Raw genomic sequence first — 22,658 nt, 5'->3', positions numbered from 1 at the left:
CGGTGCATGTCTCCAGTGAGGTGTTAAAAATGTCTGTGATGTAACTGATGATGTTGGTTTTTAATAGTTATATTTTCATTGAAATGCTGCTTTCAGGCAATATGTTTGTTTTTGCAAATCTATACAATTGGCCAGATATTATATTTGTATTTATAGTTCACTGTTTTTTGTATTTACCATCTCTTCATTGTATTTTATAAGAAAAGAACAATCTACAGCAATTCAATACACACATTATAAGAACCAAAAAAGAAAAGAGAGAAAAACAAACCAAAACAATTAACAACAGCATCTCTACTAACAATCAAGTCTGTTCATCAGTCCAAACCTCATTATGTATGTCATTACTCTCCAGGAAGTTGTAGAAAATAGTCCAGATCTTCGAAAATGTGTCAAGTTTGTTTTTTGAAAAAATGCTTATCCTTTCAAGAGCCAGAAAGAGAGTCATTCCTTTAAACCTGCACAGAGAGACACCACAGATTTCTGTTTCCTTTCACCAGCGAGCGATGCATCGTTTTGCCTCCAGGAAAGATACATTGAGTCAATAATTGACATTGTTTAAGAGTAAGAAAATTTCAGGATAGATATAAAAAAATACACAGTTTAGAGTTAAGAGGCACCTTTTCACTAATAATTTGTCTGCACAGATCCAACACCTTATCCCAGAAGCATATAACTAATGGTCACTCCCACATGCAATGAAACAAAGACCCCTTGTAGACACCACATTTAGTTAAAGAGAGGCAGCTTGGCTGGCGTTTGATGTACTGTCTGGTAATCCATTCATACTGTAATAATTTGGAGTGTGTATTAACTTTTTGAGTTTGAACTAAGGAACAAGCAACTGACCCCTCCTCATCTGTTAAATTGGTCTGTAAATCACTTTTCCAAAATGTTTTCTGAGGATTCTTTGCACTCATTTATGAACAAGTTATACAGTAAAGACAACTGTCCCTTAGAATGAAGATTATTTAAAATAATATTCTCAAGGGTAGTTAAACATGGAAGCTATAGGCTATTATTTTGCCGAGACATTATAAAACTCCTGAGCTGAAGATATTTGAAAAAGTGCTTTTTAGGAATATTGTAAGTTACTTGAAGTTCCTGAAATGACATTAATTTATTATTCTTGTACAGGTCTGACACTTTCGTTGCACTCTCATCAGCCCAAAATTAAAATCCAGGGTCTGCCCTGCCTGGTCGAAAGTTATCGTTACCAAAAAGTGATGTAAAATGAGATCACGGTTTTTCCTCCCCTATGTGAGCAAGAACACTGTACCATACCAATATGGTCTCCCTCAAGAAGGAAAGTTTGTTTTTCTGTGGATAGGTTTTTCCTATCCTCAGAGTACATATATAAGTTAATAGGAATTGTAATTGACTGGGATAACATAACAACCCACGATGGGGGTTCATTATTAACAAAATAGAACATAGCCGCTCTAACCTGAGAACAGATTTGGTAATTGAAGTTTGCCTCCGTCATTAAACGTCTTGGACGTTTGTTTTTTGTTTTTTTTTTAGCACTTGGAAAAGGAGGGTTGTGGAGAAAGAGGTATTGCTTGAAAGAAGTACAAAAATTTTGGCAAAATTGTCATTTTTCAAATATTGATGCGTCCAATTAAGGATATGGTTTGTTGTTTCACCTGTTTATAAGCTGCACTACTGCCTCTTTAAGGGGGTTATAATTTGCTTGAATAATTTTGTTAATAGTGGGAGTGATTTTAGCACCTACAGTAGATAAGTAAATTCTTGCTTCGATACCACAAATGGGGTTGAAATCGGAGGGTTAAGCCTTTCATTTTACGCCAAAAACAATATTACAGATTTATTTTTGTTCCTTTTGTATCCTGAAAATGTACCGAAGGTGTGTAATAAGTCAAGTAATGCAGGTAAAGTTTGTTGCCGGTTTGAGCAAAATAACATTACATCATCAGCATAAAAGGCGATTCGATGCTCCATACCACCCACTTTTATTCCTGATATACAAACATGTTTACAAATAAACATAGCTAGTGGCTCAACAGCCAGAGTGAATAAAAGAGGAGACAGGGGACAACCCCTTCTTGTTCTTCATTTGAGCTTAAATGGGGTTGATGTGAACCCGTTGGTAAAAATGTCAGCTTCTGGGTTAGAGTAGAAAAGCTGCACCCATCTGAGAAATTTGCCTGAAAAAAAAACTCTTAAGAACTTCAAAAGTGTTTTGTCATTCTATTCTGTCAAAGGCTTTTTCTGAGTCCAGAGACAGAACAGATATTGGCCTATACGATCTACACTGAGTTGAGGACTTTCCAGGTTTAAGTAATAATGTTATAACAGCAGTGTTGAGCACGGGAGGAAGGATCCTTTATCAAATGGTTCTCAGTACTGACAGTACATATCTAGCAGAGGTAGTATTAGTTTAGACTTACACATTTTATACATTTCCACAGAAATTTCATCAGGTCCGGGACTTTTCCCCCAGTTCAAGCTACTTATAGCCTCAGACACTTCCTGTGTCCCGAGGTCAAGCTCTAGTGAGCCCAGAATTTCTTCTCTAGGGGATTAAATTCTAGTTGGTCCAAAAATTATTTTTGTTAATGTGAGGCTGAATCTGAATACTCAGAGCTATATAAGGAATGGTAAAATTCTGGGAAAGTATAATTGATTTCTTTTGGGTCAGAAGTTGTGTCTCCATTAAATGTTCACCAAGCCAGTAGCTTCTCAGCCTTGTTCATAATAGGACTGTTTTAGCCTCATCAGACTTTTTGTTTCCTTTGCAGATAGAACATTATATCTAGCTCTCCGTTCATGTAGTTCTACAATTAACTGCTGGCAAGGATTTTGGTGAATTTCAGTTTCAGTTTTTCTGATTTATTGAGCTGCTCCAGCTCCACCCTGTAAGTTTTGTGTTTGAAACTTGTAAAACGTATCATTTGACCTCTCAAAAAAGCTTTAAAGGCTTGCCACTATTTGTGTTTCAAGAAATTCTATAAATTCAGGGTCTCTAAGCCAAGTTGTCTGGAGCCGCCATCTAGGAGGATGACATACAATGTTTGGACATTTTAACAGGAATGAAATTGAGGCATGATCTGAGATTATTATACTATCATGCCAACAATTACTATTCAGGGATAATAAGCCTGCTGAAACTAGGTAATAATTGATTCTGGAAAAGGTCTGGTAGGAACCAGAGTAGCATGAGAAAGTTAACTGGTTTGGGTGCTTACTTCTCCACACATCAATTAAATGAAAAATGTCCATACACTGAAGCAGCTCTTTTCTTGTCTGTGGGTGTGAGGTGTCTATCCCTGTGGATCTGTCCAACTCTGGCTGCAACACACAATTGAAATCACCCCGGATAATAAGATGACCAGGCAGGGCAGCCAATGACAGGAAAAGATTTCTGTAAAATGCTGAGTTATCATTGTTTGTCCCATAGACATTTACTAAATTTAACCTGACACCTGAAATAATTCGACATTGAACACTAAGATATCTGCCAGCACAATCTTTAGTTACATTTATTAGCTCAAGAGGAACTGACTTATGTATGAGAGTGACTACCCCTCATGAATGTGAGCTAAAGGAAGAAGAAAACACCTGACCTGACCATCTTCTTCTCACCCTGATCACATCCTCAGCAGTTAAATGTGTCTCCTGAATTTAACTCTCGAATCCTGCTCATAACTTGTTTTAATTTAACGATTTTAATTAGTCCTCTCACGTTCCGGTCATAAGTAGAAATACAAATCATTTCAAGATGATTAAACTTAAAGAGGCTGCTGCTAATTTAGAAAGTAACAAGATAAAAGAAAAATAGAGGAACACACTAATAACAAGGAAAAACCTGGAGACACTACTGAGTGCACTTTCCAAACTGAAATACACCCACCCACCCCAAAGAAAACATCCTAAAGAGCCCACTAAGGAGCCCAGCCATAGGGCTACGCTGGTCCACACACGCTGATGTCATGAGGAACAGCAAGCTTGGCAGCCACAGTGACAACCCTCTATCCCAAACATCTCCGTCCAACAATCATTATAACCAAAATAAATCAGAATTTAATCTGTACTTAATACCACTGGTTGTGTGTAGGTAACACATAATACAGTAATCACTGTGCTAAGAAAGTAATGTAATTAGTGTCGTACAGCCACCAAACATTAATAATAAACCTATTCACGTTCCAAGTGTTAATGAAAAAGGAGCGACTCTCATACTGCCTCAGTTGCCTGCAGGTTCACGATTGTCGTCCCATAATTTCTGTATAAACTTCTCCGCTGCTGCTGCCGTGTCAAAAGAGTGGCGTCTTCTGTCATGTGTAATGAGCAGCGTCGCCGGGTGAACAACAAATTTTCACTCCCAACTCGTCACATATCGATGTTCGAGAGGGTACCTTTGCGTCACTTATTTGGGGTAGGCCCGTGGAAACAATTATTTTTATGAGATTTGTAGTGAGAAATTTACCCTTAACTTATGGTTAGGGTTAGGTTAGGTTAGGGTTAGGAATCTTATTTTGAAAAGTTGTGGTGAAAAAAAGCTTACGAACCCTTAGTGTCACATAGTGGCGCCGAAGGGGTACCCTTGGCATTATTATGTCGATATGTGACGAGTTGGGAGTGAGACTGCGTTGGGTGAACAACCCCATACTGGAGGTCCGGAATGGAGAGAGATGCTAGCTCCTTATTCACTTGGTCAAAAGCCTTTCTTTGCTTCTGTAGGTCGGCAGAAAAGTCTGGAAAGAGCATATTCCTTTGGTTGTCGAGAAGTAGATGTTCCTTCATCCTCGCAGCCCGCATAATTTGTGTTTTGTCAATGTAGTTCAGGACCAGCGTTGGGAACGTTACTTTAAAAAAGTAATTAGTTATAGTTACTCACTACTTGTTCAAAAAAGTAACTGCGTTAGTAACTGAATTACTCTATAATAAAAGTAACTCATTACCAAGGAAAGTAACTATTTGCATTACTGTTAAATAAAAAAAAAAAGTTGCTCTATGTCAAATAATTCATATTTTTTAGATGAGTGTGTCGTGAGGTGTTTCATTAAATTTGAGTTGCTTACAATAGATGTCGACAAAGTCCTCTCTCCTGGATATAATGAACACTTCACATGTACGTTCTTGCCTTTGACCACAATTAATTTAAAGTAGTGTTTGTATCTCCATCTTAAAAATTACAACTTTTCATCGGACTGCTCCACGCTCACCATCTCTGCTGCTTCATCAAATCTGTAGTGGTTGTGTGTGTGTCGCGTGTGCTGGCACGTCGCCTTAGCCAATCATAATCGCTCACCTTGTTTTTAACCCACCTCCTCACAACAGCTGAGTAAGAAGCCAGGCTTGCTTTCGGATAACAGTTTATTCAATCAATGCATGTAACGCACTGCATTTAACGTTCAGTAACGATAACGGCGTTGTAACGGCGTAAAAAGTAATTAGTTTGATTACCCCGTTACTGAAAAACAAACGCTGTTACATAACGCCGTTATTTTAAACGCCGTTATTCCAAGCACTGTTCAGGAGTTTCATTATTAACCCTCGAGGTTGTGCCGCCGGTCGCATTTCAGCTTCATTAAGCAGTTGAGGAGGACAGTTAGCTGCGCCCAGCGCCTCGGGCAGCCGCTGCTCCAGAAAAGTGCACAAATCAGTCCCTTCTTTCCCTTCCGGGAGGCCCATGAGACAGAGGTTTGAGCAGCAACTGCGGTTTTCCAAGTCGTCCACCTTATTTACCAGCTCCTCAATGACCGTTTTCATGGATGTGTTTTGGTTTAGCAGAGATGTAATGTTGTCCTAGCACTGATTCTGTTTTCAGCTCCAATTATAAGCACCATCACCACTTTCAGTTCAGCCTGTACCCCCTGGATTGCTTCAAAAAGCCTGTCAAATCTTAGCACGAAGTCGCTCTTCATTGCTTGGATAGCAAACAGCACATTGTCCGGGCTGGTAGCCATGCTAGGGCACGCGTGTCCGCTAGCTTGCTGCATTGAGTCTAATTTCGCCGATTTCTGTGACTGCTTTGGCAGCTACAGTGGCATCTGGAGCTTCAAGTTGCCCACAACAATAAAATATTTGTGGCTATATAGTTACCAGATTCTTTGAATCTGACAGAGGGGGTCAGAGCACCTGTTCGCTCAGCACCACACCATAACTGTAAGTGCGCGTTCACACCAAACGCGTCTTCTACAGTACCGGACACGTCTGCCGCAGAAAAATGTTCTGCAGGTTTTGACCCCATTTGCTTCATATGCGCGTTTGAAGCGAAGCACCGCCCACCAGCGACACATCCAACTCGGTGAGGCAGTGAAACTTTTCTCCTCTCACAAACATAAACCACCATTGTATGTCAATGGATGGACATACAAAGTTTATCCATTGACTTTGAATGTAATCTGGTAGCACGAACGTTTTGTGGCGCATCCGGTGTGAATGCAGCATTATAGCTCACTGTTGAATGCGTGCACTTTCATTTGCACTTAAAGAGAGTTAAGCTGCACAAAATCTTTCAAATGTTGTTACCGATATGGCAATCTGTACATATACTGTATTTTGTTTCTGCAAATACACTATTGTTTGTGCATTGTTGAGCAACTTGAATGCACGACCCCTTTATTTGGATTTATATAAACTATTTGTAATTAAAAGAACTACTTTAAAGAACTAAATAAATACTGTCAATGATTTTGACTCAAATGTAGTCCCCTTTGGTAAAGCAAATTAATCCGTCCATGTTCAAAGATATTTGAAGGTAATCTGATTCACAGTTTATCTCTCTGTTGATTTTCAAGTTAATTTTATTGGTTGAACACTCCTGGATGTAACTTTTCCCTGTACCTTAGTCATCATAAGAACAGTTACCCCCCCCCCACCCCCCTGAGAAATTTGTCAGGAGCCACCACTGGTTCTGGGTGCATGTTCCAAACACTGTGTGCTGTTGTTAATGCAACTTTACACAGCAGAAGAACTGTAAGAACTCCAAAGTGACTTTTACTTATAAATATAAACGTGCAAAAATTGCAATTAAAAAAATTATTAAAACAATCCACTTCTTTAAGTAATCAGTTATAATATTATAGTGATGGCTCTGCTTTTAAGCTGGAGTTGATATTTGACCCATCTATAATAACATCCTCAGTAGTTTGGGAAATAAAACCTTACTATATATAAATCACGATAAAATAAATAATAAAAAAGATAATATCATCATAAAACAGCTGAAAAACCAACAACTTTCAAGCATCTTTAGATTCAGCTCGCTGGGGTTTAGCCTACTTAGTACGCTGTTCCATTTTTTAAGGTGGCAACACATTGTTCTTTAATTCTGACTGGTAATAATAACTAAACCACTGTGGTACTACCTTAAAGAACCTCCTTCCACTATAGTCAATGGTTTTACCTTTATCAAACATGTTCAAAGTCCGAATAATTCCAGACAGACCGTAAAAGACTTTAGGAAAGTTCTGTGGATTTTAAAAGATGAAGAGAAGGATTGGTAAACACAATGAATCATCCTTGGACAGCAGTGGAGTCCAAAACCCGCCCAGAGGCCCGAAGAAAGTTAAGGCTCCGTGAGTTACTGCCTCACCATTATTTACAGTTACTGCACCACTTTCTCTAATGTTTCATCTTTACTAGACAATAACAGACGCAGTGCATCCATTGTGCTAACCTTTCACTGCTTGATATGCCCAGCATGTCAGGACAGGTGAAGTTATTGATCACTGATCAGTGACTGCGGTCAAGCCAGCCGTGGTTCGCGTTTGCCTGGTCCAATCAGCCGCGCGTTGTTTTCTTGTGCGCGAATATACGAACAATTACGGTAATCACAATGAGCCCGCCCTGCAGAACTGCTGAAAGAGAAAAAACAATAAAGTATATTTCACCCAACTTTGACATAAAATAACAAACTTTTTTCCCATAAGTAGTTCATGATTCATATTTTGATTAACTTAGCACTTCATAGACTACTTGCATGAATAATATTGAGTACTTTTACTGTGTACTTTTTGAGTAATCCTCTGTCAAAATCATATACAGATCACACATTTAAGTATAATTCACCCAACTTTGACGTGGAATAAAAAGATAATTTTCCATAAGTAGTCCATGATTCATATTTTGATTAACTTAGCACTTCATAGTCTACTTGCATGAATAATATTGAGTACTTTTACTGTGTACTTTTTGAGTAATCCTCTGTCAGAAGTGCTAAGTTACTCAAAATATGAATCATGGACTACTTATGGAAAATTGTTTTTATTCCATGTCAAAGTTAAGTGAAATATCCTTAAATTTGTGATCTGTATATGATTTTGGGGCCGCATAAAATAGACCGAGGGCCGCATGTGGCCCCCGGGCCGCCAGTTGCTTATGTCGGCTCTAGATTTTCATCATCAAACCCAAAGTGTAAGAGAAATTGACTTGCTTGTTTACCAAGCATTTTTACTACCATGTTTCAAAACCACTAGCAACAACTTTCCACATGTTGTCCTGCAGGCTAGGCTAGCTTTAGCTTTGGGGCGGGGCAGAGGAGCTCGCATGCGCATGGATTAAAAAACTCAAAGTTAGTATTAATAATTGGAGTGTGCCTAGCTTTATTCTTTGTATATATGCAACATTTGTGGAAGTTTGTTTTATTTAACAAATAAAACGTACAATTTATTAATATTTATATATACTGTATATATATGTTTTTTTAAATATTTTTTTCTGGATTATTTTAATTTTGTGATTGTTTGGTGTAATAATCAAAATTGTAATCTAATTTTGATTATTTGCACAGCCCTATCTCATCCCACGCTGAAAAGCAATAGTTCATTATTTAACAGCATCATTTGAATAGAGCTTTCATATACTTTATATTCTGGCTTTATTGTAATGATTTCTATCTGAGGTTAATTGGAGTCATACAGTTATATTTAATGATGATTGTCTGTGTATGATTGTCTCTCTTACTGTGTGTGGAGTGGTGATCCGCCCACATGTTACACTGCCTTGGATGGCATGAAAATCTATGATTTTTTCTTGCTTTGGGCTGTGTGTGTGTGTGTGTGTGTGTTTGAAAGAGGATGTAGTAGTGGCCGGGGGCCTGAACCCCAGTTGAGCTTTATGCCCGGCAGCAACACCCCTACCACAGTTGTTTAATAAACTCTCCACACAAGCAAACAGCAGCTCTGCTGTCAGCTGTAGGAGCATCAGGCTCAGTTTAAATATAGAAACGCCATTCACAAAAGTCTAATTACATAAGTGCTACACAGTATGGAGGCGTCTGAGAGTAGTTGGTGTAATGATAATAATGATGATACTATCTAACTCTGTAGGGGTCGTCAGGCTGAGATGAAGCTGAAGGAAGCCTTGTATGATCCTCCCAATTGCGTCACAATCCATATTTGGTCATGCTCTGAAAATCAGACCAGAGATGTGTGTAAATTAAGAGTTAAATGCAAAATTGAATGTGAAGATGGACATAATATTGTAAAATATTTTGAGGACGAACTATTTACGATGTGTTTTTGCATTTAGTATCAACATGACTTTTAGTGTCTTTTGTCCTTTAAACAGGTAAAAATGTGGTAGAGATGTCCCGGTGCAACTTTTTCATTTCCGATATGATGCCGATATTGATCTGATATCAGAATAAATCATACATACTTTTTTTTCTCTCTCTGTTTTCTTTAACAAAAAATTATAATTACTTATTTTGTTGTGTGGAATGTTAGAAAAGGCTTGATCAAGTGATGTTACTCAAACAGAGATCAATAGTTAGCAACAGTTTATTATTAACCAATTGGTGACATAATTTTTAACCTTCAACATAATATCTACAGTATTCTACAATTCAATAAAATGAAGAAATGGCTCCATCATAAATAATAAAAAATTAAATTAAATTTTAAAATCGGAAAATTCGGAAATTTGAAATATCCAATATTCGTTTTCAGGCTAATATCGGACCGATATCCAATATCAATATCGGATCGGGACACCCCTAAAATCTGGTACTTAAATCTTACTTCTTTTTTCTTTTTTATCAGAGTTCTTATTTGTAACAAATGTATATAAGTAAAATATTTTATTTTAGCTGTTTAAAAAATCAAGCATTCAACTAAATTTCTTGTAGTTCTGCAGTTGTAGGTGGTCAGTGCAAATCCTTCTTTGTACTTTCAGGACAGACGCCAACTAGAGTCATTTAAACCTTTAATGGGGGATTTAGGAAACTCCACTAACATTGTTATGTGAGATTAAAAGGTCTCCTGGTCTTCCTTTTGCATTAAAGAAAGATCTAATGTAATTGTACCTTAAACAATTCATCATAAAAGTAAGTTTATCTGTGGCATATGCAGATTTGACGCAACAATGGGGGTTGTACAGCATCTGAAACTTAACATCTATGTACATATTGGACAGGAATCATGAATCATGTTTCTGTAAGATTGTCAAAACACTTAAGCTTTATACATACATACATCTGTATTGACCAAATTAATGAGTTCATTACAGTAAGTGTCCACATAAGGTTGTAGTATGTAATTTATGTTGTGTAATTTAATTGTTTTTTTTTAAATCTAAAAGATGAAACTAAGCTGTTTTTCTCTGGATGCTGTGACAGCTTGAGGAAAAAGTCACGTGTGTACTAGAGAGATGCTAAAGTGCTCTTCTGCTAGATTTGATGGATAATTGAGGAGGAGGAATGTATTGTTCATTAAGTGGCAATAAGCAGAGGACTCAATGCCAGCCAGCTTTTCTGATTAGATAATGTAGGATTCTCCTCCATAGTAAGGCTGTGTAACACAGCTAAACTGATTGAAAATCTAACACATCAGTTTATTTTACAGCACAAAGTCATCGATATAACCTTATGTTCCTCTTCACACACCTGATGCATTTCACCCTTGGGCTGTCATCCCAAACTTTGGCTGAGATGCAAAAAGGAAAAGAGGCGAAAGAGTATTTTCATTTATGAGTCTGGACAGAAACCATAGTTTTACCAACGTTCAAACTCGGGGTGTGAGGAACATCATTTAGCATAAAAAGTAGGGGTGTGCATTGTATGAATTTGACAATATGATAATAATGATAATAATAATAATAATGCTTTGGATTTAATATTGCGCTTTATCATAGACACTCAAAGCGCTTTACAGAAATAAGGCATTATTCTTTCACTCCACACTTAGTGGTGGTAAGCTACTATTATAACCACAGCTGCCCTGAGGCAGACTGACGAAAGCGAGGCTGCCATAGTGCGCCATCGGCCCCTGTGACCACTACAAACACTCACTCACACACTACATTCATACTAAGCAATGATGGTGAAGTGCCTTGCCCAAGAACACAATGAGAGATACCATCGGGGCGACTACCACCCCACAATATGATATGATTTGCATGTCACACTACAATACATCCCAATACTAAACAATACGATATACATCACGATATATTGCCATATCGATAATTACAAATTTCACCTTTACAAGTACAAAATTATATGAAAGGCAATTTATTTTATGTTTTTAAACTGGCAAGAACAAGTAAATGGTGACTGACTTAATTAACTAACTTAATTCAAGACCAATATCAAAAACAAGTGGTATGACTAACTGTCAAATTCAATTTTTCAATAAAGTTTAACTTTTGCTTCTACAACAGATTCTAATTCTGTTCAGTTAAAAAGAAAAAAACGTATCCTACGTCTATAAAAGTGCCCAGGATGTTTTATGAAAATAAAGTGCAATCAACTTCCACGCTAAAATGCATTGAGCAGTGAGGTAGTTTAACAAGGTCTAATATTGTTCACTGACACCTAGTGACAGGGCGTTTACGTGCTATGCATTGTATATGTTAGTGCAATTAGATGTTTTTTTTGTTAAAAAACATGATAAAAAAAAATCAATTTGGACATTTATTTTTTTTGGATCGATAAGATGATCGCGCGGTGAAGAATTGCTATATATCACCGAATCGATTTCTTACACCCTTAAAGCTGATGCCCGGAGTTTCTGAGAAATCTGTGTTTATGTATCATTCTTTTGAAATGCAAAAAAATACCTAACTAGTCTTTTACTATGGTCTACTGAGGATGTCAGTAGACCATAGTAAAAGGTCTACTGACGTATATGTATATGATGTATATGAATATGAAATATTTCATATACATTATTATACAAATGGAAACAATTGCAGAGACTGTCAATCAAAGTGAATGCGGAACTGTGCACGGAAACGGCAAAGGCCGGAAAAGGCCGCGCGTCACAACAGCAAACAGGTAAATATGATGATATAGACCCATATCAATGCGACCCGATGCAACTTCATTATGTTCCACGATGCATATGCAGAAAAGTAGGGGCATGGCTCCTGGTAGATTTGGAGAGGCAGTAGGAGGAAGTGGAGCTGTTTAGAGCGGGACATTGAGGCGTTTCTCAGAAACTTCTGACATCAGCTTTAATAAAAAGGGCAGACAAGCCTTGCTGGTGGAAGTAAATACTCACTGACTATAAACTAATGCTTGTCTTGTATTGTGTTAAATCTAAGCAGCTCTAAGGGACTTATTTAAAGTATGATTTGGTTTGATGCAAATTCTGATTCAATTCCTCATTAATTCAGTTGTGTTTTTGATCAATTAAGACTGAGTGTAGGAAATTGTAATAAAGCATTCCGAAATATATATATATATATATATATATATATATATATACATAATGTAGTTATTTTCATGGCACAATGTGACATGGCTGTAGAAACACTGGTCATTGTAGAGACAGGAGCTTCTCTTTGCCTTCTGGTATTACCAGAACAATGACCCAGTCCAAAGTATTTCAGTGGCATCAGATGAGGACTTAAAACTCATCTGTTGCTTTGAAAACATCATACACAGCCAGCATAGTTTGACCATACAACCCAAGTTATGAGATGACAAACCGGTGTCAGCTGGTTAAAGAAAGACAAAGACAGGCCGGTGTTAACAGCTTTGCACAGTGCTGTGATGTAAACGTCATCACATGAACGTACCGGAAAGCAAAATACATCACTGTCAGAAACGTCTGCGAACATTGGCTTTGAGAAGTGTCGAGAGATGAGCAGAGAATGAAAGTACATTTGTTTTTCCTCTCTCAGACAGCTTCTGATTGGTTGCATATTTTACACTTATCAAACAACAAACACAAGGAGACGTTAAGAGTGAGACGTGTACAGTGTTAGCCGACACGCTCTGCCATCATTTGAGCAGCAGAACGCGCTTGAACGAGTCGTTTACGTGCAGAGGCTTTCAGACACTAGTCTGAGCCAGACAAGCATGCTGCTGCAGTCTGCTTTTTCTATGTAAAGCAGGCAAACACACACACACACACACACACACCATCACAGTTAAAGTGTCTGTTCCTCTGATCCAGGTGCATGTCTGATGGTCTGCATTTAACTGTTTGTTTAATTTTAAATACATCATCAATGCTAGAGAGAAGTGTAATGCTTCTGCTTCTGTAAATGGAGCTTTAGTTTCCTTTAAAAAATTTTAAAAAGTCAGTTTGCATATATGTCATACTAGGGAAAAAAACTTTATGTAAAAACTAGTGACTGGCTGATACGATTTTGATCCAATACGATATCAGAGCAAATTAAACATACGTCTATTACAGGGCTCGAGACTACGACTAAATTGGTCGCAAATGCGACTATTTTTCCAGTGTGCGCGCTGAGCGGAGAGCGTACACGCGCAGCGCATACACGATTCCACACCAAAGAGGAGGACCTCATCAGAATCAGCAATGAGGGGCCAGTACTGATGCACTATGATGCCAGGCCAGATGTTCAGCTGTGGTTCTCCCAGGGAAAGAGGGTTAGGAGACCCCACTTTAAGAGCCTCTCAGAATTGAAATCCATGGCGTGAAGCAATGCAGATGCTAAGTTGGTTATGTTACTGTTTAAGTTAATTCAAGTACAGCCTTTCTGCAATATAAAAATAAAAAAACATGTAACCTGTTGTTATGCTTTGCTGGTATTTAAAACATTTTTGTTACATCTTTTAAAATGATGTAAAAGAAATGACCTGTTATTTCAGACACTGCTTGAAAACTCGATATTGACACTAAAACATTAAAACATTTTGCAATTATCATATCTCGAGTCACTGTCAATCTTTACTTCAACTACGGTACGCCAGGTAAGTCAACTATTCATCAGCATGCATGGCTTGAAAAAACAAAAATTGGTGCTACCAAATTCTGTGCTGGTGCGACCAACTGAGAAAGTTAATCGCACCAGTGCCACCACTGGAAAAGTTAGTGTCGAGCCCTGTATTACTTCTGTTGTTGTGTGGAATGTTAAAAAGGGCTTGATCAAGTGATGTAACTCAAACAAAGAACAATAGTCAGCAACAATAGGTATGAGAAAAACTGACCCATTTATTAGAAGTGCTGGAGCGGAATGTGGAACGGACTGCTTTTATCAGAGATTTTAGATGCAGGTCGATACTCCTTTTTTGCTGATAACGGACTGATATCTGATATCAATATCGGATCGAGATATCAATAACGTTTTAGCTACTTGCATTAAGCCAAGGAACGACCCTAAGCATAACTTGGTTTCAAATTACGGCTCACACAGGTACAGTACACATTAAATAAGGACAGCCTAGTAGTAAATCACAGCACATTTGGCCTGGTTCTCTCCCTAACTGATTGTGCTCCTTCTCACTTTAGAGCAAAGGAGAGCAAAGATCTGCACAAATGTGTATTATGCTGTCTTTAGAAATGTGTTGGCCCTGTGAATGTCTTCTACTGCTGTATTAGTTATTATTCAGTTCGTCTTATCATACGAATATGTTTTTTAAATAAAGTCAATTCAATCTTTTTGTTTGATATGAATTGTGAAGTTGTAAATTCTGCATGATCGATTTTTCTATAGACACCAGAATGTATTAACCCTAAAGTAGTACAGTCTGTCATCATCTAGAATGCAGAGAGAAGCACCCTTTGTGTGTAGAAATAGGCAAAACTCCTTGCTCTGAAACACACAATTTACCAGGAGAACTGTGGGTTCAAATAAACTGTACATTTTTTCACAAGTTAAATTATTGTTTTAATCTAAAAACACATTGTTACAACTGCACCCTTCTTTTAAATATCAGATAAGACCAAATAAGTCTAAGATTGTTCTTGTTTTTTGGACATGGTAACTTAAAAGTACATTTTTGTACTTCCTGATGTTCATTAGTTTTAGGGAAACTTCTCTTTTTAGTTCTGCCATTTTGATTTAATTCATTTGAGATGATATAGAGTCTGGTTAAGCCTTATATTCCAAATGTGTTATTACAACAGGTTCTTAGAAATGGTTTTGTGCAATTTTACTATTGAGATCACTTCCCTTTATTGTTTAGAACATTTTTTGCAAGTAATTTTTCCGCAACTTCCCTAATCATTGTACTGTTTGGAATATTTAGGACAATCTTGCTTTTAAGTTTTAAACTTATGGACACATTTCAATATTTAACTGAAATTTTCAGCCTGGTTGCTGAAGAGCCCCCTGGTAGTAGGGTTGTTAAAGAAGTGCTCACGTCCTCCATTTATATCCTTGCTTTTACCAATAATTATTACCATTGCAATAACCCCTGTCACTCAACATAGCCCGCCTCCTGCTTAGGGTTGCAGTAAATAAGATAAGTTATACTAGATCTCACCTTTTTGTTTTATGGAAAAGAACTACTAATGCCCCCCAAATGTCACAGTTACCATGTTTATTGCTTTTTTTCTGTTTTTCTGCTTTCTTCAGGTCTCGTCCGTGGCTGAAGAAAGCTTTTTGGAGCCTTTTTATTCTCCTTATTCTGGTGCCGGTGTCTCTGAAAATCCTCCCACAATTAGTCCAGCACTTTGTTTACGCTCACAGAAGTAAGAAAGCACATTGGCTGCCTTTTCCAGTCCTCATAAATCTTAACAAAAAACTCCAAACCACCTTTTCTCTATTTGTAGTCAGGGTGCCGTTCTTTGTAGACCTGAGCCGACCTGCTGATCTCTCCCTTAATCACACCATCAACATGTACTTAACATCAGAAGAAGGAATTTCCCTCGGTGTTTGGTGAGTGAGAGTATAACATAGTCTTCTGCCTGAGTTATTCAAGGGTTAAGACTGAGGAGAGCGACCCCATTATTATTTATATTTTCTAAGATGTTTTTTTTTTTCCTTACAGGCACACAGTTCCTGCAAGTCAATGGGAAGAAGCACAAGGGAAGGACTTGGCATGGTACCAAAAGGCTTTAGACAGTGGAAGTCCAGTTTTCATATATCTTCACGGGAACACAGGCACAAGGTACTGGCTGCTTAAGCTGTAGATAGTCAACAGATTCACATCACTATATTGGAAGTGGATACAGCAGGTTATCGACACATTTCTTTTTAATCATTCAAACAGAGCAGCACCTCATCGTGTGGGAGTGGCAAAAGTGAGTTATCACCAACACCAAACAAATTCATCTTTAAAAGCACTGACACTAAAGCCTTGGTTTAGCCATTCTGTTAAATAATCATGTGCACCATGTGTCAACAGGTATTGAGCGCGCTGGGCTACCATGTGCTGGTGCCTGACTACAGAGGTTGGTGCACGCAGAGATTTATGACTCGTCTTTTCAGCATATTTGCCTCTGCGCGCTTCTTTGCCTTTACACTGATTGTAATACAAAAACACTCTTGCATTGATTTCACGTCACTAATGTAGTTGTGCTTGATCATTTGTTTGCTGTAGAGCAGCCACTACTACATCAGGCCATGTTTAGTTCAGCCTGTGCTGTGTTTATCCTCTTAGTGAGTGCCACCTAGTGGCAGTGAGGTGGATCATCTGAAGCTGATGTGTGAAACTGTTGCAGGGTTTGGAGACTCAACTGGAGAACCCACTGAAGCCGGTTTCACCACAGATGTCCTCTTCTTGTACAAGTGGGTCAAAGCTCGCAGTGGAAACAGCCTGGTCATCATCTGGGGTCACTCTCTGGGGACAGGGTCAGTATGACGACAACACTAACACAAATAGCAGTAATGTTGGTTGATTGGGTTAATATTATGCACTATTATTATTATTATTATTATTATTATTATTATGTTGTTATATTATCCTACTGTTTATGTTTTTTCTACTTGATTGTTATTATTTAATGTTTACATTGTTAAAGAGAGCACAGTTCACCAAGTCAAATTCCTCGTGTGTGTAACATACATTACATGGCCATTAAAGTTGATTCTGATGATGTGAGATTACAAATTACTTGTATTCAACAAGCAAACAAACAAGTATGGCCTAAATCACTATCAAAATATGTTTGTATCTTACTTTGAACAATACATGTATTTATAATTAATCTATTTCACTTAAATTGAGTTTAAGTTTTGCATTGTGGTGTACAGTAGTTGTTAACGCTTCTGCATCCCTGCAAAAAAGACACCTGTGACCTTTTTGTGTGGAGTTTGCATGTTCTCTCCTTGTTTCAGTGACTTTTCTCCAGGTTCTTTCTCAGCCTCCCTCCATCTGTCCTAATACATTTATTTATGTCAGGTTAAATCAAGTCTTTAAATGGAAGTGAAAGGGTGTGTGAATTGTCCAGTGTAACTTTAGGCTCGTTGTGTGTTTGATCATTTTTTTAACCTAAGTAATCCAATTAGAAATGTTTTGTATAGCACTTTTAAATTAATACAGATGAGTGCAGCAGTGCTTTTCCATTTAGAAAAAAAGACAGAACACGATTTTACACACGTTAAATCAGTTCAACATTTCACCCACAATATCAGTGGTTTTTTTTTTTAAAAGAATAAGATTGAACTAGAGGTCGACCGATATGGGATTTTTAAAGGCCGATGGCCGATATCTAAAGCCAATTTTGGAAGCCGTATTTGAGGCCGCTATACACTTTTTTTAAAAAAACACATTGATTATGAAAGACAATTGAAACACTCATATGATGTAAATGTATATATTAGAAATTAAATACACCAATGTTGTAGTAGTCAAGACCGGTCTTGAGACCAAATTTTAAAGGTCTCGGACTCGGGATTTTCCCTCAAGACCGTTCGAGACCAGCACTAATTCCTGCTATTTTTAAACTTTTTTATAATGTGATAATAACACGGAGAAGAACGGGAAAAAACAATCCTTTATTCATTATGTAATCCACCCCGTATAATGACCGCAACCTTCATTAATGTGACTGAGTGACGTGTGTGACACACACACACACACACACACAAGCAGGAGAGAGAGGCGGGAGCTAAACGTGTCCGCTAACTTGTTGTGAAATTTGGTTTCACGAACCACTAATAATACATTTGTAAAAGCACAGCAAAGAGGAAACACTCTGCGGTGTGTAGGTGACCCAGCCATGTTATTTCTTGGCAGAAATGCTTTTAAAACACTTGCTGTACATTCAGCTGACATAAAAATATAATAATAATAATAATAATAATAATAATATGTAGAAAAATTATGAATTTATCACTAGCAGTAGTAGTTTTAATATTTTAGTTAATTTTTTGCAGGCACCTTTTTTGTCCGTCAAATGTATTAAAAAGAAACTAAAACTAAACAGAGATGTTTTTTAACTCTCGAACCTTGTCATCATTTTAGTTTATTTATATATATTTTTGAATTTTAAAAAAAGGTTTATGGTCTCGGTCTAGGCTTGTCTCGGTCTGGTCTTGACTCGGTCTCGGCTCCCGGAAGTCTTGGTCTTGTCTTGGTCTCGGTGCATTCTGGTCTCGGGCAAGTCTTGGTCTCGGATAGTGTTGTCTTGAACACAACACTAAATAGAACTCTTAACATTTATTGAACTTTAAATATACCCGTATACAACCAAGTAAAACAAAAAGTACAGGACGGGTAAGTAGCAACAATATACAATGCGTAAGTAGTCGGTTTAAACTAAATACCTGCTTTAGGTATAACCACTCACTCCTTCCCTCTGTTCACAGCCACCATCGTTATACCTAAGCTTCACACTTGTCACAAAATGCACAACTACAACATCACATCTCACTCTCACTTTAAATTAATCAACTCTTCCCCACCCTGTCCATTTTCTACCTTGAGTTTCTCGTCCCTGTTCCCTTCCCCCTCACTTAGGTGTAACACTGTCCTCTCTTTTTATATCCTCCCTATAATAAAGTGTTTCTCACCCTTCCTTAGGGAGGGCTGGTGATGGTAAAAAAAAAAAAAAAAAACATTATCATAATTTTTTTTTTTTTGGCCGATGGCTGATCTTGAAACATAAAGTCCATATATCGGCCAAATTAATTACTTGAGAAATATACACAGTATATATTTCAATAAAATTGTTAGAATCTTGGTTTGCCAGAACAGAAATTGTTATTGAATCAAAGCAAATAAAGAAAAGTATTAGTGGAGGTGACCTGTATATGACGTATAGATGGTCTGTACCTCCTGCCTTTCTGTTTGCAGAGTTTCCACAAACACTGCAGTCAAACTAATAGAACAAGGTTGGTTTAACGCTCAGCCAAATTCAACAAACAGATTTAATTTTAAAAAAAAATTTTTGAATCTTATTTTAACCCAAATTTCACCTTGTTTTTTCAGGTGAGGTTTTCGATGGTGTCATCCTGGAGGGTGCATTTAACAGTGCTCGTCAAAAGTTGAATATTCATCCTTTCATTTGGGTAAACTTTCTACTTTTACTGTATTAAATGCATGTCACACCTCTACATATTCTACGTCACTTTCTTTTTCTATGTCTCCTTCTATGTACAGTATTACTGGACATATCCAGGGATTGGTTATGTTTTCCGAGAGCCTTGGGCAGAAAATAAGGTTGTCTTTCCCACTGAAGCAAAGTAAGTGTGTTTTAAACAGCAGTTCATTAGTAAATGATGGCAATCATTGTGAAAAAAACCGCTTAATTCTTTTGGATTTGTTGTTTTTATACAGTCTGAAGAAGATGAAGAGCCCCATTCTTTTTCTCCATTCAGAGGATGACTACATCGCTCCTCTTCATTTTGTTCAGCAGGTATTTCTGCAGCTTATCCTGATTCAACATCAATTGTGTGTGTGTGTGTGTGTGTGTGTGTGTGTGTGTGTGTGTGTGTGTGTGTGTGTGTGTGTGTGTCAGAGATTTTAACACATGCTCTAATTAGAGGAAGACCAAAACAAGTTTAAGACCTTGTGTAAACATACATGGTGGAGTTTAACTTATCAAAATTAAATAGATGAACCAAAAGGCTTTTAATCCAAACTGCCCACGTATTCACGCTCCATATGAACCCACGACTTATGGGTGCTTTACTGTGTAATTAAATACCAATATAAGCTGTGTTCGGTTAAACAGACGCCTTCAAGAGTTGCTGGCAAACACAAATCCAAATGCGGCAAGGGAAAATAAAATATTAACTGTTGCAGATTATAATATTGCATTTAATTGTAATGTATTTAACATTATACCAGCTGCTACATTTTTATTTTGTCACTCTTATCTCAAGAGAAACTACCTGTCACAGAGGTTCTCAAATCGCTAACATATTTTTGGAAAGTCGTCATTTTCCTGCGCAAAAAAAAAAAAAAAAACATATATATATTTTTTAATCTTATTATTTATTTATTTTAATTGGTCAAAGTCTTGTATTTTTTTCAAGGCAGTATATGCACGAAGTTTGTTGATATACTTTTTTTTTTAAATGCACTTTTTGTTTGAAATATTTTACATCCGTTGCATGAAACCACTGTCTTCTTTTTGTTTGGGATTTAAATAAAATGTTAACAAGTTGTAAGTGTAACTTTCGTTATCTCAGGTTAAATTGCACAATTTTGTCATTCAAAGAAATTGAGAATTTGAATATTTTTCGGCTTGCATTTAAAGATTAAATATAGGTCCGTTTAAGCTACTGATCCATCCATTTTCTTAAGTTTTCAAAATAGTTTACATCTTTACTTAAGAAAATGAATAGTGTACTTAAAAAAAAAAACCACTACATCCATATTTACGTTAGGGGTGGGAACCTCTGGTTATCTCACGATACCATACATGATACAAACCTCGCAATAACGATTATCTCACAATATGACGATACTGCGATTATCAATATATTGGTCAGAAATCAATCTACGATAATCTATGACATAACAAGAAAAAAAATAAAAAATAAGTGAAAAAATACAATTTTAATTTTATATCTCTGAAAGACTATAATGAACAGTGACACTATTTTAGTGCAACATTTCTGTAAATAAGTGTCAACATACCAATGTAAACGAATAAGTATCTCTAATAGTGCTTTCTATGAACCAAAAATAGGGTCTTTCTTACCAGTGACACCATTATAGTGCAATTTTCCAGTAAACTAAAAAAATGGTTACAGTGACAAAATGTCTGTGAAGACCTACCTGCACATTTTAGTGAAAAAGCAGAAAAACGTAATAAAATAATAAAATAAATCTTAAATCCCCCCCAAAAAATGTTATTTTTTAAATTGATATTTAGCGCGAGCATATCAATAATCAATTCTGCGAAAAAATATTGCGATATATCTCCGTATCGAGATATTGTCACACTCCTAATTTGCATGCATGAAGCGTTTAATAAACCCTATCATGACACTTAAAATAGCTTTACCACAAAAAATGAAAAAGAAACAAACATACTAAGTATACCTATTGCATTAGACCTATTAACTGAAGGAAACAATATTTTAATCAATGCTGAGTTTTTATGTGATTTACAGAAATCCATTATGGCAAGGTTTCCAGTCTGAGTAACTTTCTTTCCCCTCTCAGATGCGTGATGTAGCAGTGAAAGCCCAGAATGCTGAGCGAGTGAAGCTGGTAATATTTGATGGGATCCCTGGGATATATACACAATGGTTTATACAGAGACCCCCGGTTGCCTAGCATCATAAAGTGAGGAACGCTTTAGACCAATATTAACCAACTGATACTTGGCTGATCTGTCTTATCTTTTTGAACATTCCAAACTCTGTCTTTTCTACAGGGAGTTTGTGATGTCATTGTAAACGTGGAAGAAGAAGAAGAAGAAGAACAAGAAGAAGAACAAGAAGAAGAACAAGAGAGAAGAGAACAAGAAGAAGAAGAACCACTTAAAGCACGATTTTGCTTGATATTTGATTGTTTTATTAAATGCAGAATTTTGATTGTAATGAATCTGATATTTGTACTTTATACTCCATTGATTGCACAAATTAGTATTTTTACTCTAACCAGTTTTGATTGTTTGACAATTATACTCCAGATTTTATACTTTTTTTTATACTTTTCAGACATTGACTGTTGTTCGGTTTCAAAGAATAAAAAGATATTTGCTACAAAGTTGCCAAATGTGCAAATTTTTAGATTTTATTGTCTTTTGAAAATAATCATTTTGTGTGTTTTAAAGAGAGTTAATGGTCCATACTGGGATTAGATCTAAAGATAGCAGCGAAATGTCATTTAGTCTTTGTCTTTTGACTAAAATGCAACTTTGTTTTTGTGAAAATGTAGTCATCAGGACTGTTTTGGTTATAGTTTAGAGACCTGTTAGAAGGGAGGTTTTTCTTCCCCCTGTCGCTTATGCTTGTTCATGTGGATTTGTTGGGATTTTTGTCCTCTTTATTATGAATTGTATATTTTGATAGCGCAATTGAGATGACTTAATTAGTGCAAAATAAATAAAGTTGAATTGAACTAAATGACATTAGGATTGTTG

At 36.8% G+C, this 22,658-nt stretch overlaps 1 protein-coding gene across 1 annotated transcript; it reads left to right on the top strand.

The window, feature by feature from the left end:
• The first annotated feature begins 7,343 nt into the window (after positions 1–7,343).
• On the top strand, positions 7,344–22,646 carry LOC114476808 (monoacylglycerol lipase ABHD12). Its single transcript, XM_074783829.1, is given in 14 exon segments — positions 7,344–7,547; positions 15,748–15,863; positions 15,945–16,050; positions 16,163–16,282; positions 16,385–16,415; positions 16,520–16,565; positions 16,836–16,965; positions 19,412–19,449; positions 19,547–19,626; positions 19,718–19,800; positions 19,895–19,973; positions 21,734–21,793; positions 21,795–21,856; positions 21,948–22,646. Coding segments are annotated over 14 exon segments (1,065 nt in total). The 5' UTR covers positions 7,344–7,455; the 3' UTR covers positions 21,970–22,646.
• Positions 22,647–22,658: the final 12 nt, after the last annotated feature.

Source organism: Gouania willdenowi, chromosome 15, assembly GCF_900634775.1.
Source record: "Gouania willdenowi chromosome 15, fGouWil2.1, whole genome shotgun sequence".
NCBI lineage: Eukaryota > Metazoa > Chordata > Actinopteri > Blenniiformes > Gobiesocidae > Gouania > Gouania willdenowi.
The sequence above is the reverse complement of the archived record's forward strand: the minus strand, read 5'-3'. Positions and strand labels throughout refer to the sequence as shown.